This window comes from Ambystoma mexicanum, chromosome 2p, assembly GCF_040938575.1.
Source record: "Ambystoma mexicanum isolate Mex_15411 chromosome 2p, UKY_AmexF1_1, whole genome shotgun sequence".
Taxonomy (NCBI): Eukaryota; Metazoa; Chordata; class Amphibia; order Caudata; family Ambystomatidae; genus Ambystoma; species Ambystoma mexicanum.
In genome coordinates this window covers 1,327,013,479-1,327,029,522 of record NC_090923.1, presented here as the reverse complement: position 1 = coordinate 1,327,029,522, position 16,044 = coordinate 1,327,013,479, and the positions used below count along the sequence as shown (strand labels likewise).

General features: G+C 42.8%; 1 protein-coding gene across 4 annotated transcripts in view; it reads right to left on the bottom strand.

The window, feature by feature from the left end:
- The window catches only part of LOC138567458 (uncharacterized), a 36,997-nt gene extending 21,819 nt beyond the window's left edge, over positions 1-15,178 (bottom strand). For 2 of the 4 annotated variants that reach the window (XM_069645665.1, XM_069645662.1), the window contains exons 1-3: positions 14,827-15,178; positions 14,366-14,479; positions 4,176-4,285 (exon numbers count right to left, since the gene is read on the bottom strand). In XM_069645665.1, coding sequence (XP_069501766.1) covers positions 4,176-4,285; positions 14,366-14,479; positions 14,827-15,043 — 441 coding nt within the window. In that variant the 5' untranslated portion in view covers positions 15,044-15,178. Of the gene's footprint in view, positions 1-1,882; positions 2,823-4,175; positions 4,286-14,365; positions 14,480-14,826 lie in introns of those variants that run through there. The other 2 variants (XM_069645663.1, XM_069645664.1) reach the window with 2 other exon arrangements.
- Positions 15,179-16,044: the final 866 nt, after the last annotated feature.

Below are 16,044 nucleotides of genomic sequence, written 5' to 3'. Positions count from 1 at the left end.
CACTGCAGGCAAGGCAGAGGTTGAACTTACAGACCTCTGTAATTATGCTGGTGACAATGTTTTTGATTTAGCAACTTGGACTTCAGAAACTATCTTGGGTTGGCAAGAGTGAATAGTCTCAGTACTTGATAAAGAATACCCTGAGCAGTTATTTGCAGAGGCGACAGTGCTACATTCATGCTTACTCGGACTGTTTCACTCTGTTGACGGAAAAGCACAACTTGATTGTCTGGTGCGCCTTGGAGCAAAGGCATGGTTCATTATGCACAGGCTCATCGATCTCATCGATCTGAGAATGAAGGATGGTGAGAGAGAGCCCAGTCCACAATTGCAGGCCAAATGTGATACTTTATATATGTGCATATATATGTGCAAAAAGAGAGGCAAGTGGGAGGAATTACAAGGGAAATTGCTCATTTAAAAACAATTCTAGAAAGCATCCGGACAGATAGGGAACTTGCTTTGTCAGAGATGCAATCGCTGAGCAAACATAATATGCAATCATCTAGGCATATACAATCATTAGAAAGTGAAGTGTTTAGGTTGATGTCTGAAGGGTATGCAGTGATAAAATCGCAGCAAAAATGTCACCTGAACAAAAAATCATGGCAAAAATGCAGTGGTGTGACATGTTAAGGGTGTACCCCATTATACCATTTAATGGGACCGGGGGTTGCAAGGGTGTCCCCCGCTCTCCTTAAATGGTATAATGGGTCCGGGGGTTGCAGGGGTGTCCCCTGCATCCTTTACATGGATTGCAGCAGCACAACCGTGATTTTAACACATGGAACCGTCTGAAGATTATAGAAAGTTGGAAGCAATCAATTAGTTCAAAATGCAAGTCATAGAAATTAACTGAGTTAATAGTCTAAGGAATGAAAGCTCTACATTTTATAAAGAAACACGAAAGTTACATGTGCAACTGAGAGAAATGAAATGGCAAAAATTGTATTTTAGAAATCCAGAGCTTTTCTTGGAGCCACGATGACAGTAGGGCATTACTCTTGCTGGGACTATGCCAAGCCGCAGTCTGGGGACTCTGCCAACTGATGCATGCTTGCAAAGGGCTACCTATGCTCCAGTGCTGGAGACTGAGCCTGCTCCTGAGGAGCAGAGAGAGATGGGTCAAAACAAAGCACATTCTAATCAACTTAAAATAAGGAAGAATGTTAAGAGTTTAATTAAAACTTCAAGAAAATATCTGGTGTAAGTATTGAAGAAAATGTGGAATCTGTCCTCAAAATATTTCGTACTTAGGACATTCTTAAAATTCAATATATTAGGTTTTTCCATCTCACAATGTTATGTTAATGTTAATGTTAATGTTAAAGGACATTTGTAACGCGCACTTTCACCACCAGAGTGGTCCCCTGGCGCTCTGGCGGCTCTGAAAGAGGGAGGGAGGGCGGGTGAGTTAGTGGGTGGAGGTTGGAACAGTGCAAGAGAGCAGTGATGCACTGTTGGCAGCTTCAGCCCAATAGGTCTGTCGGCTGGGCCTGGGGTGTATGCGGCCGGTAGTGATTGTTTACTGATGTGCGGATCTATGTGCATTTATTGTTTTGTTGTTGCAGTGTGGTGAAGTTTGTGCGGTTTGTTGTGCTGGAGGTTTGTGTTTGTGTTTGGTTTGGAGTTTGAGAGGTGTATGCGGAGGAGGAAATTGTTAGTGGTCTCGGTTAGTTGACCAGTTGTGCTCGCGTAATCTCGCTCGATGGGGTGCTTGGGCATCATGTGCCTCTGGAGGTTCGTGCTCGTTTTGTATACGAGGCCCCTTGAGCATCTCACTGCCCCTTCTGCCCGTTCTGTCAACAGCGTTGCATGCTCCCCACCCCCACCCACATGGCCAGTGCACCTGCAAGTGTCCATATCTTAGTTAGTGCGGTGATTGGTGGTATCTCGATAGTTCCACAACCCAGTGGTACCTAGTTGTAATGGATGCAAGTACTGCTAGTTTTATACAAAGCCTGAATGAACAAGATCATTTACCTTGGGAGGAGTTTCAGAGGGAGATTAGAAAACACTTTTCTCAATTGTTTTCCATTTGGGATGCTAAAAAGGCAGATTATACTATTACAGCATAGCCTGATGAATCACCAATGCACTTCCTGTAAAACCTAAAATTAGCTTTCTTAAGATTTGATGTCAGCTGTGATGTAAACTCAGTAGACTTCAAGACCATGTTCTTTTACGGTCTGCAGTGAGAGGTGGTCTCCCAGCTCACTTGGGAATTCACAATGGATAAGAGCTTGCAGTTGCTTCTTGATCAGTCAACCAAAACCCTTGAGGTAATTTCACATAATGAGGGTAAATGTAAGGAATCTAAGCAGCAGAAGGCTAAAGAGACTGCTCCTGCAGTGTAGAAATTAAATCAGGGAAATGCCATTAGAGAGTGCTCAAACAGAAAATGACACCTCACAAAACCAGGAGGGTGCGGCAATGCAGTGAAAGGCATCACCCCAGGCAACAGTAGTTTAGTCAACAAACCCCAGCCCATGGGATACGCACATTAGACCCAGGTTTCTTGGCAGCTCACCAAAGGTGGGTTCCGGTATGATATGGCAGGGCATAGTAACACCCAAAGTCAGCTATATAACACATGTTATTGGGGCACACAGTAGGTTTAACACTGCTACAATGATCTATGGCAATCAAGCAGCGCCAAGGTATGTAGATAAGGTCATTGAAAATGGAAATCAACAAAGCGAGCAGTATCAATCAAATGAGAGACAAAACATAACTTATAGCCCTCACTCCTATGTTTAGGTCTCCCCACAGGGAGACCAACGACAGAGGACAGCCATCCCATGCTCCGCACATCCTTTGTCCTGGGAGTTCAGGGGAAAAACCAATTGGAATCAGTCTTCTGAAAGAAACTAGAACAGGCATGAGCAATATGAATACAACCAGTACTGCCCTAGAATTCAGAGGGATGAGTTTAGGTATCTGGATAGATTTCAGTGCTTAGAGGCACAAGTGACAGTGTTCGTTGAGCAGATAGGAAGGCTATGTGGAGGGCAAAAACAGAAGCTGGGTGAGAATGCGGAACACAAGAGTGTCATTGCAAAAGGCATTAATAAATGACTAACTATCCAGGCTTCCCCAACTGAAGGCACACATGATCCATCATTGACTGAACAAGCTGAATTGCTTAGTGGTTTAAAATTAAGAAAACAACCAAATGATGATAACATAGGAAATAAAAACACATACAAGAAACAAGTGTGGTTCATTTTAGAATTCTACCAAACCATTCAAGTGTGTGAAGATATGATAGGCAATAATATGATACTTTATTTGTATAGCGCCTATACACAATGTGTTTCAAAGCGCTTCAGGCAAGGGAGGGAACACAGGAAAAATACAAACAGTGAACATTCTTACAAGGCCTTGAACAATAAGAATGTGAAATGTACTATCGTACTCAGCCTCGCGACATTTCAGATGGTGCAGGAGCTAAGACACAGATAAAGGAGGGAGGATGTGGGAAGGGAAAGGGAACAGACAGGTGTCTAGCGTACTAGGTCTGACGACATTACTGATAGAGCCGGTGGATTACAAGAGGAGTGGGTGAGGGGGAGGAGAAGGAACGAGAGAAACAAAACAAGCAACTATCGTACTGGGCCTGACGACATTTCAGATAGTGCTGGAGAGGAAGGGGGAGGAAGAGAAACGAGAGGGGCAGTGGGAGACAAACAATGTAGCTATCATACTATGTCCGAGGACAATTCTGATAGAGTAAGTGCATAGAGTAAAGAATGAAAAGGGGGAGAGGATAGAGGGAAAAGGAAGAAGGGGAGAAGAGGAGAGAACAGAGTGAGCAGTGAGAAAGAGTGGAAGGTAAGTCGTGAGAGACTAATGGAGTTACAGAGTCGGCGATAACAACTAATGTTGTAGGGAACAGCAAATGCGAGACAGGATTCAGGATGAAAATGGCATACCATGATACAAGAGTCAAAAGAGTCCACAAAGTCAAAACAAATAATTTGCAACAACACAGTGATGGGAGAGCAATAGTGTATCGAGACAAAACTCCTGCAGTGGTATGATGTAACGGGGGGGCAGACGGAGAGGGCTAAGAGGGATGGGAAGGCAGGATAGACAGGAGTAAGCCAAGGCAGAAAACACAAGCAAACAAGAAGGGGGGTTGAGAACAGCACACAACATCACAGCATTCTTACCTGCTGTCTGAGCAGGGGTTTGGTCCATGGATCCTCCTGGTTCGAACAGGAAATGCCCTTTTCTTTGTCTGCCCTTTGCTTCGGACGGCCGGGCGAGAGACGCCCTTGATCTAAGAGTTAAGAGAAGGAAGGAATAGTCAGGGCTACAAAGGTGGGTGGTGCTCAGACCAGGTGACCTAGTCCCACTCGCACCTGCTCCCCATCTGCAACGTAAGAGAGGCTCCATAAGTAGGGAAAAAGAGCAGCAACCAGGAAGGCACCGGGTGGGTGGGGTTTGCTAAGTAGGGGCAAAGAGCGGCAACCAGGAAGGCACTAGGTGGGCGGGGCTTATGCCAGTTGACCTAGACCCACTTGCACCTGCTCCCCATCTGCAAAGGAAGAGAGGCTGGAGGGCTCCTTAAGTAGGGAAAAAGAGTGGCAACCAGGCAGGCACCAGGTTGGCGGGGCTTGCTAAGTGGGGAAAAAGAGCAGCAACCAGGAGGGCACCAGGTGGGCGGGCTTAGGCAAGGTGGCAATGGGAAGATGGGAAGGAAGAAAAGAGAAATGCACAGGAAGAACCCAAAGAGAAATGCCTCCAAAGGTAATCTAAAGGTAATCTGCATATGAAAAATATGAGGCACCTACTTTTAGAGAAATTATAGCCAGTGACCAAATGGATCACTATAGGGTTAATGGTGCATTGAATGCCTCAGCAATAAATGAAACTAAAATAAATGAAATGATAGGCGAAAAGAGAAAAAAAAAACAGGTAATAGGTTTTCATTGCCCGATAATTCCAATAGTACTCTCCTTTCCACAGAAATGAAAACTCCCCAAATGGCATTTGCGGGAGAGCTTCCTGAAGAATATTTTGAGCCTGAAATGTTCGAAGAGGCAGTGTTGACAGGTATGGTACAAGAGTCAGGTGAGTTTCAAACAGACAATGCTGATATTCTGTCACATGATGCTAATGGACACACAAAACAGTTGTGTGCTAGAGGTAAGTGAAGAACCTCAAATTCATGTGGGAAAATCAGAAAAGGAACAGGCTGAGAGCGAATGTGGGCCCCACTATGCAAGGCGACCAATCAGTGGCAAAGCTCAACATGAATTCAAAGTACAGAAAAATGAACAGACAGATTGAAAAAGAGATGGGCAAAAAGGGGGTACATTGTCATTTCATATGCCCCTTTGCTTCAGGCATAATGAAAATAAATAAACCCTGAGATTATCAATAATTCACACTTCCTTTGTATACTTGAAGAATGTGCAGGCAGGTATTATGCACCTATTACAATTGAAGAAAAATGCAACATCATTGCAATGGTGGATACAGGCCCACATGTGACTATTTTGATGTCAAGGAAACAGTTAGAGTGCATACATGAAGGAATACTCCCAGAGGACATGTTAAAATTGAGACAGATTGAAGGCCGTGTGCATCATTTCAATTGGTAAGAAATACTGGCGAAAGATGCCAGTGAAGTTGACATCATGGTAGGGAAACATAGAGCCAGGCAAGATTTGGTGGTCATTCATATTGAGGAGACCCCATTCCTATTAGGAACACATTGTCTGAAGATACTGTAACCCCTCATTCATGGGGTAAATGGAGTACTGTGGTGATTGGCCAAAACACCATTGACACCTACAAAAAGTGATGAGCCAGGTTAGCAATGCAAAAGAATCTCACACCATTGCCAGATCAGAGAGAGAAGTGGAAATGTATCTTCAGAATGAATGTGTACCTAGTGTCACTGTCATTCTCATGTGCCAGCGTGAAATGCATGGAGAAAAAGAAAAACAGTCATTAGAGATTCACTTGGATGTCAAGAAGAACTGGCAAACATGGATAGATGAAAACAAAGTATGGTTCTATCTAAGTGATGAAGTAATTGATCAAGACTGTGAACAAAGTGGAATTTCGGAGTCAGATCAGAAGAAGTATATTTCAACAATTGCACAATTACACATGAAAGAAGGCCAGACCTGGATACCTGTGCATGGGAAGGGGTATTCGGAAATGATTGAAGCAGGTTTGTCCCTGGAACAGAGTTTCATTAATGAGAAAGTGTTCAAACAAATGTTTGACAGTGAAGAAATACCAAGTTTTAAAATGAAAAATCAGCACATTTTTTCCGATGAGATGCGCCTGATTTGGGACAAGGAATTGTGGGAAGATGCATGTTGAAAATGACAATGGGGCCCAAAAGCATTCACAATTTGTGCATTGTAAGTGGAACCAAAGCCCATTTCTATTTAGGAAATGACATCATGCACAGAATGAGTATGGTTTTTAGATTTCTTGAATCGAAAAGTTTGCCCCAGGCTGAGTGGAGCAGCATCTGATTTTGAGGATAGAAGGCTTTGTGCGCAAATAATGCCAAGTGTAATTGAGCTTCAAGTGAAGAAGGATGTTACCATTCCTGCATTCACAAGGCAGTTCACTATGGCACAGAAGTACAGGAAGGGACAAAAGATGAAGGACCCCGATGCATGTACTAAGATGTCACACTGGACACGGGTGCCAATGTCATTGACAGGCAGGCTGGCACTGCTCAAAATTATACTAGTTCCCAGATTGTTATACATGTTAGTGAATGTGCTGATATGGCCGGGTAAACGTTTCTTTGTGGACCTACTCAACAATATGTCTCGCTTCTTGTGGCACACTTGTGCCATGCAGAAATAATGGACTGCTATGGCACTTCCGTATAGTATGGGTGGGTTTAACAGCCCAAATATGGAAGTATATTGGCTGGCGGCCTAGGCACAATTCGCCACCCATTGGTACCGGACAGAGGAGGTCCCACCACATGTTAAGCTGGAGAGGGTGGCAGCGGGCAGTTCACACATGAGAGGAACAAAATGTGGACCAACTAGACCAGAGATGACAGGATTCCGATTCAATTTTCAATTCTTGCTAATACATATTTATTTCACATATTCAATATGAAATTTAACAATCTTCTAATAAAACGGGCTCAACAAAAAGACATTTTTCCATAACACCTTATTCACTCGTAACTCAAACATAACGTTTTCATACCAACATACATTCCAAAGAAAACTGGGTAATGTTGTAGTCCCATAACATAATCCAGCATATAAATGTAAATTTGACACTCTTATATTAATAGATGTGGCCCTCTGTATTTTTTCAGGGGTTAAATGTCTATCGTCGACACGTGTTTCGGTTGAGGTTCAAAAATGGGCAGGACACCCCTTGCCCCATTAATCTAGTCAACCTTCATCAGGACGGAGTGCAACTGTCCAGTGCATGTTGCCTCTTCTACGGATGGGTGGAGCCTCAAAATCTCCTCTGGATGACCAGTGGCAGGTGGCTTGATGGTGGGATTAATCCCTAATGTATATTCTGTCGCGTGATGTAGTACAACACTGTACCCACTCTACCAAGAATTTGGTCCGGCGTTTAGAGCATATGTCCAACTAATGGCATGAACGATGCATCCGCTAAAGGGTGGGGGCCAAATAGATTCTTTATGAATTATTCAATGCAATCTAGACGGGTGTTGACCCTGATACATAAGCTGGTCAGCCTCAAACCACTACACTTGCACATAGACCCGGATGGCCGGTATGTTGTCACACATTGTAAATTGGTGAACAGGGAAGTCCTATTAGTGAATTCATACAGGCCTAATCTGGACAACCGGGAATTCTATACAATGCTGACAGACGTACTTATGGTGTACCTGTCAGTGCTTATTGTGTGGGGGGTGATATGAACACCATTCTGAACCTTGACCTGGACCCTACTGAGTCTATGGCTAGACTTCTGTCGAAGACGACCGGCTGTATACTTAACCTGTTGAGTAGGCTCCAGTTGAGTGACATATGGCGCACACTAAATCCCGGGGTAAAGGGGTTTACCTATTATTCCACTGTGCATGATATGTCATCTAGGATAGATGTATTTTTAATTTCAAACCACTTAGTGGGGTAGATGACGGACACTTCTATACTTACCCACACCTACTCCGATCGTTCCCCAATAAAACTTTCCCTGACCTGAGGGGCCACTCCTGAGGTCGGGTCGCATGGCAGTTTAAATCACTAGCTCTGCTGCATCTGGTCTTCTGCACAGATGTATAAGACGATATCTGTACATTTTTTCCAGACGAACAATGATGGTTCAGTGTCACAGGACACAATTTGGCAAGCATAGTATGAGGTATGGCCATGTCAAGGGAATTTGGGGTATTCAAGGCCATACGCAGGGATATAGCTATCATTGAAGACAAACTTAAGAATCTGTTGGGTAACTATGCGGCTGCACCCAATCACACTAAGCTGGCAGCCATTAAGACCCAGCTGGAAGAATTCCGGCGGCTTGTGGATAGGGAGGTGAATTATTTCGCTAGGCCGGAGGTGGCCAGACGATATGGGGAGGGGGAGAGACCGGGTGCTATAGCCCAGTTAAACAACCCATTTACAGTAGAGGAAATACTTCATGTAATTAAGGGCCTGCCGAGGAACAAAGAACCAGGCTAAAATGGGCTTACAGCAGAATTCTACATGGAATATGGGGGCTTTCTTGTCCTCCCTTGCTGATAGTATGGGAAGAATCCATCCGGGTGCCCCACCTTCCATAGTCACTTAGGTAAGCCGTCATAGTCGTGCTCCGAAAGCCTGGTGAGCCAGGTGAGGAGTGTGGCTCCCACAGGCCCCTGTGGCTGATGAATACCGACACCAATGTATATGCCAAGGTGATAGCCAATAGACTCTTACCCCTGGTGACGACTTTGATACATCATAACCAAGCAGGCTTTATCCCAGGGAGAGCGATATGTCTCAACCTCAGATGGTTTTTCAACTTCCTGGCCAGCATATCCTCCAAAGCCAACTCAGTGGCGGTTGCCCTCGATGCCCAAATGTCATTTGACATGGTGTTGTGACCATTTCTGTTTGAGATCATGGTACAGTAGGAGGTGCTCAGAGGGAAACACAGGGAAAATGAACCCTTCCCAGTAGATAGTTGAGCTTCCGGTTATCGAAAATGCATCACTGTGTTGATTACATTACTTGACCCCAAAAAGGAAGCAGCGTCATTGACAGCATAACCTATACCTAAGTTGACTAGGGGGGGTCAGGCATTAAGTGCAAGGAAGAGTCCATATAATTTTCATTGTTTCTATTTTGTATTTTAAAGACATTTATATAGAACTTTCGCCAAAACGCTGAATAATGCACTACAAACGTGTGCAAAACAGTGGTGAAATTGTCAGTAGCATGATTAACAGAAGAGTGAAAAAAGGTTAGGTGCTCAGAAGAAGACAGAGTAAGTGAGTTTTAAGCCATGTGCGAAAGACATAAAGGAAGGATGAGGAGCAAATGGAAAGAGGTCATGCATTTCAGTGTTAAGGGGCAAAATGGTCAAAGGAAGGAAAGTGGGAAGAGGCACAGGGGTGTTTAGGAACATAGAGAAGATCTAGTGATTGACAACAAAGAAGTTGAGAGGCGAGTAAAGGAAAGAAGTGAGGGAATATAAGAAAGAGCAAGATCCTGCAAACACTTCAAGATGAGACAAAGAAAGTGGAAAAGAAGGCAAGATACAAAAGGTAAGAAAGAGTTAGAAAAGATGAAAAGATAGAGGAACAAGCAGGTATGAGAAAGAGTAGATGGTTAGCAGAGTGAATCAAGGAACAAAGAGGGGTTGGATGAAAGGAGGGAAGGCCAGACTGGAGCAATAGTTAGGATGAGAGTAAATATGTGAGGAGATGAGAAGTTTTGTCGCTTGAAATGAGAGGAAAGGACAGCATGGCGAAAGCTATAGCCTTTGAAGCAACATGTCTGAGCAGTGTTAGTGATATGAAGGAAAAAAGTAAGAGAAGAGTCGAAGATGATGTTGAGATTATGAGCAGATGAGGTCAAAGAAAGAAGAGACAGTGGGGAAAGGAGACCAGAAGGAGTGGTGGAGAGGGAAGAGGAGAGAAAGAATATAAATTCTCTCTTAAAAGAATTAAGATGTAGGAAGTGAGTGCACATACAGGTTTGGATTGCCATAAGGCAGAAGGAGATGGTAGAATGAAGGGTGTCAGAAAAGGAAGAGACTAAGAAGCAGATCTGGGAATCAGAAGTGTAAAATTCACATAAAAGACTAAAATATTAAATCATGGTGGAGAGAGGGACAGTGTAGAGGGAGAAAAGTAGAGGTTCAAGGACAGAACCTTGGGGGACACTGATAGTAGAGGTCAGAAAGAAGAAAGGTGGCCAGCCCAAGCGACAGAATAAGAACATTCACAAAGATACGAGTGAAACCTTTGCAGGACAGAACCAGAAACGCCAAGACAAGCAGGGTAAGACAGAAGGATGGGGGTCTTCAACCCTGTGAAATGTGGCTAAGAGATCCAGGAGAATGAGTATAGCAGATAGCTTGCTTTAATGTGTAGAGAGAATAGATTTGTAGAATGGAGACATGTAACAGAGCAGGTTCAGTAAAGTGTGCCAGGAAAACAAACTGCAAAGGAAGAAGAAGAGAAAGAATATTGAGGAAGGAAGACATTTGAATTTGTGTAAAGGCAGCACTTACGAGGAGTTCAGAAAGATAAGGAAGAAGGGCAATAGGATGAAAGAGGGAACAGAAGGATCAAGAGAAGGTTTTATGAGGCTTGGAATAATGATAGCATGTTTAAATGAGGAAGGAAAGGAAGAAGGAGAAAGGTTGAAAAGATAGGTAAGACATGGTCAAGAGGAGAAGCAGTTGGATGAGCATGGGCTAAGAAGACAGTATTATCAAGGTCAGTGAGGAGGGTAAAGGAAGACAATACTGGGGGGCTGGAGAGAGGAGGGGGTAAGGAGGTATGGGGTAGGTAAGGAGAAAGAGGGAAGAGACTTTATCATTGCAGTAGTTGGAAAAATCAGGAGAGGAAAGAGAGGTAAGATTATTCCAGTCTCAGACTAAAAAATGATGACACTAAACACTAGGTATTTGGTGAAACACACGGTTGAAGTAGCTACGTACATTGAAGATAATGAAATTGATATGTGCGCTATTACCAAGAACTGCGGTCATAGTGCAGCGGGTCCCTCTCTGAATTTAGCCATCCCAGAAGGGTACTGTATGTTTCGACATGACAGGATGGATGGGAGAGGGGGTGGTTGCTTTAATCTTCAGGTCCTCGCTTACAGTTTGGGAAATTAAAGACCAACTCCCTGAAGGGATAGAGTCCAAATATGTTAAAATAGGACTCAATGCTGAATCTACCATCAATTTTCTTTTGATCTATAGGCCTCCCTCAGCGGCAGAGGACTTTGCTACTGCCCTTTCCAACTACCTCCTTCCTTTCTTAAAATGTAATACTAGCTTTCTATTATTAGGGGATTTCAATTTTTGGTTAGAACACAATGAAGATAACTTAGTCTCTGATTTAGAGGTGGCCTTATTAAATTTGGGTTTTGAACAAAAGATTCATGTACCTACCCACTGTAAGGGGCATACCCTGGATTGGGTATCTACTCTCAATGTCGCTTCCAAGGATTTTCGAGTACTGCCTTGCCCTTGGTCAGATCATTATTTTGTATATTTTACAGTGCAGGTGGACTTTCCTGTAAAAATGAAAGGGGGAAGGCTCATGAGTTTCTAGCTATAAAGATAACGAATCTCAGACAGGAATGTATTGAACCCCTGCTGAGCTCAGGTATTGTGAACATCTCCTATGCAAAATCTTTTGAGGAGATGTCACAGCTTCTCTCTTCCACTTTTGATAACATTTCCAACACGTTGCCACCATTAAAAAACGAGAATAAAAGAATGCGCAAGGAAGTACAAAAAAGTAATTCCTGGTTCTCCCTAGAAGTTTAGGGCCTAAAGCCTCTGCACTTAAACATTTATACGAGTGGAAACATAACCCTACTCCTTCTACCTTGGTAGCCTATAAAGCAGCGGCCAACGATATAAGTTAGCTATTGTAGATCCTAAAACATACTCCTTTAAAACGAGAACACAAAATGTCCACTCAGATGTGAAGGAGCTTTTCAAGATTCTTAAGGAGCAGGAAACACTGTACAATTATGATTGGGGCCTGCTAGCTAAGGATGCGGCCTGGTGTCCTGCTATTCAGGAAGCTATGCAGGGCAAACTAAATGGAATCAAGGCCGATATCTCCTGAAAAAAAGTGGGTCAACCTAAGGTTTCAGGCGAGGGAGTGAATGGGGATTTCTCTGGATACCCTCTTATCCCTCATTTTAGTTTCTCTGCCATAACGGTTTCAGAAGTCACTACTATTATGGAACAGTTAAAAACCATTAAGTGTAAAGATGATCCCTGCTCGGCTATTAATATTAAAACCTGTTCGCCCATTTTGCTTGAGGCCATTTGTACATTTGTTAATGCTTCATTTCTGGAAGGCTCAGTGCCCCAGGGACTAAAAAAGGCCTGGATAATCCCCATCCTTAAAAAACCTGGGCTATCTGCGAATATGCCACTAAACTACAGACCTATCAGCAATACCCTGTTCTTGCTTAAAATCTTGCTTAAAATCTTGGACCGTGTGGCATATGTCCAAATCTCAGATCATCTTAATACATGTCCCCTCCTCAATAACCCTCAATAACCCTCAATCTTGATTTAGGCAGGGATTTGGGACAGAGACTGTGCTGTTGGAACTCAAGACCAGATTATTCGAACGTATAGTTAATGGAAAGGCATCCATTCTGATGCTGCCTTCGACCCGGCGGATCACTCTATTATGGTCACTAGGTTGAGGGATGTAGCCAATTTCTCGTCGGCAGCGGCCCAATGGATATCCTTGTTCCTTAGCAATTGGGACAGTTGTGTTTTCTATGAGGAGGCAGTAGCATCGCCCATAACTTGCAATTTGGTGTGCCTCAGGGGTCATGTATCTCACCTTGCCTGTATAACATCTTTACGACACCCTTTTCTGCTCTCTTGGAGCAAGAGGGGGTGGTGTTTATGGATTATGCTGATGACACCCAGTGTGTCATCCCCATTTCTGGGATACATGAAATTGACGAGGAACAGCTGAACAAGGTTTACACCCTCATTGAGAGTGGATGGTTCAAAATGTCTTCTGAATAGAGGCAATGTGTATCTGAAAGACACAGGGAACCCTGCTCTCTAGATTAGGGTATTAGCATAACAACTCATCTCAGAAAGAAAATCCTGAGGATACAATTTGAAAATGCTGTATTAAGGGTTTTATTATACCTAATACATTTATTACTGTGTGAGTTTAATCACAATTTAATCTGCACTCAAGAAATTATTTAATCATAGCAGGAAAAATGTAAGAACCATCATAATTTCATAAAAGTCATACTATTACGTCATTAATGCATTCATCCACATCCATACCACATACATCAATCCACTCATACAAAGCATCAATAGGTACAAGGTAAAAACATATAACAAGTATCACAGTTCATCAACAATTCAATTATTATACAAAAAGTTTTTTGTGTAAAACAAGGTGCATGGCCACAATAGATTTTGTAGGTAGTCAACAATTAAGATAGGCCAAAAATAGAAGATCTTCACGAGTGGCCTTATCCTGAATTTCTCTCTCTATCGGTTTCGACGTATTTAACGTTGTTTGTGTTACGTCTTCATCAGGAGATATACAATTAATTTTCTACAAGCAAAACAAGCATAAAACCATACGTTCCCTATATAAATAAAGAACAATTGAAGAGGAAAGGAAGGGAAGTGCAAATGCATTACTTTACAGTGCTCAAATTTCAAGTAGAATGATCTACTATTGTCCTGCTCGTGCCTCAAATATGTATATCTGAGGTAGACCAAGGGCGACTTGCAGTGAGTGCTACCATAGAAAATCAGTGTCCCTGGGCAAGGCGCAAGCGAATCATGACTGTAAATAGACCAATTGTGATGGAAATTGGGAACAAACCAAGCGTGACGTGAGAACCCAGGGTATAATATTTTAACAATTTTGAAAAACTACAAACTAAACTTGGCACAACTAACTGGAATCAATCAGTGAATGGGGCTGAAGGTACTGTCATAAAAATTGGCAGTATTCAGATAGGAGGTCCTGCATAGCAGATGGCTGCACTTGGTGCTCCAATCTGTAAAGGATTTAAAGCCGGAAGTATCAAGGACCCCGTGCCAAAGAGTCGAGGCATATATTACAAGTGGAGCTGCATAGTCAGACATTTAAATGGAGAGAATCAACAGTTGTCAAGTCAAGGACCAATTATTGTCTTACCCAGGCAAATCCGGGTAAAGATGGGGGTGCAAGTTGAAATACTGGCGCACCTCAATAAATGTCTTTTGCCGCCTGCCCAAGTTTCAGGCAGGATGGAACCTGAATATTTGACATCTAAAAGACAAGGAAGAGAGAAAGAAAGAAAGGACAGAGACACTAATGAATAGTTGTACTCCGTCTCGCAGACAGAGTCAGAAAAAAGATAAATAAACATTATATAAATTACATGTCATGTAGCCATAACTTCAAGTCAAGATGCTAACATTAGTTTTATTAAAGAAAAGGGTGGCATCATACATCTCAAACAGTCTAGCCCAAAGATGTAAATATTAGTAATGATGTTATCTAACTAAAGTAATTGGGGACCGGAATTTCATTATGCTATATTGGCCTGATTTAAGTAAAGCTGTCACGGCATTTCAACACTTCTATATTCGATTGCTGTGTGGCAAGCTACTTACCTGGAGCTGACGACCGCTGGAGAAATGGAAGCAGAGATCCATGGGTGAAACGAAACACTCTAGCTTTCTCGGACTTGCTCTGGGGACCAAAGCCACGCATCTGAACAACGAAGTTGTTGGTGCGTTTAAATGACACTCTCCACCCGTTCACTTGATCGTGATGCACAGTGTTCATCAGACGTCCATAAACTATTGGGCGACGTGAATGTTGACACATGATTTTCACGTAGCCCCCAATCAGGTGGACATGCTGCACGGCATATCTAAAACGTAAACATACCGTGCTACCATAGAAACAAGCACGGGTGTAGCAACTTGCTCCAAGGAATTGTTGGTGTGTGAGAATAGCACGTTCCCCCTACTCACGTGATCGAGCTACACAGCATCTGCAGACTATTGGCCAATGTGATTGTTGGACCACGTGACTTGCACGTTACACCCAATCATATGGACAAACTACATGGCGTTTCCAGGACGTCAGCAACCTGTGCTGCCATGGAAACAGACACGAGTGTAGGTACTTATTCCAGGAACTTATTATATAGCCATACAGTAAAATTATTATTTTCCATATAATCAAATTATTAATGGGTTGGTCTGACCCCTTGACATAATCATGGGATCCAACTACAGGTCTGCACATATCGCATTTATTGGAGTAGATGAAGCATGCCTTAATGGATGGCATTTAAAAAATGGTACGAGTCAGCATAGAGTGGCCCTTTTAACACACCTGCAACTCTAAGGAACATATAAAGTGTGTTAAAAATTGTAAACTACACATTTATACCATACTTAGTGTAGACTAGCCAAAAAAAATTGTATGTACATGGGCACACATTTGGCTCAATCTAAATGAATTGAATGAGTCCTAGCCAAAGATATATGTAATCAGGGTCCAATGTATGTGTGATAATATACAGCATATGTGCAATGTAGTACCTACCAATGGTATAAGGAGGGTCAGCCAATGAATATTATGTACCTGAATGCCAGGGTTCCAGGGTATTCAACCCCTGAGTCAATGTCTTTAAATTAAAGATCCATAATTCTTCTTTATAGGCTAGATTTTTTAGAAGCTGTGTAGGTTAATGGCCAGAGACCTTTTCTACACAAAACCATTCCATTTGTTCCGCTTTGTGACCCATCTCTACATAATGGATCACCATGGGAGCATTTAAGTTGCAAGTTTTTATCTTTGAGTGATGTTCATTGATA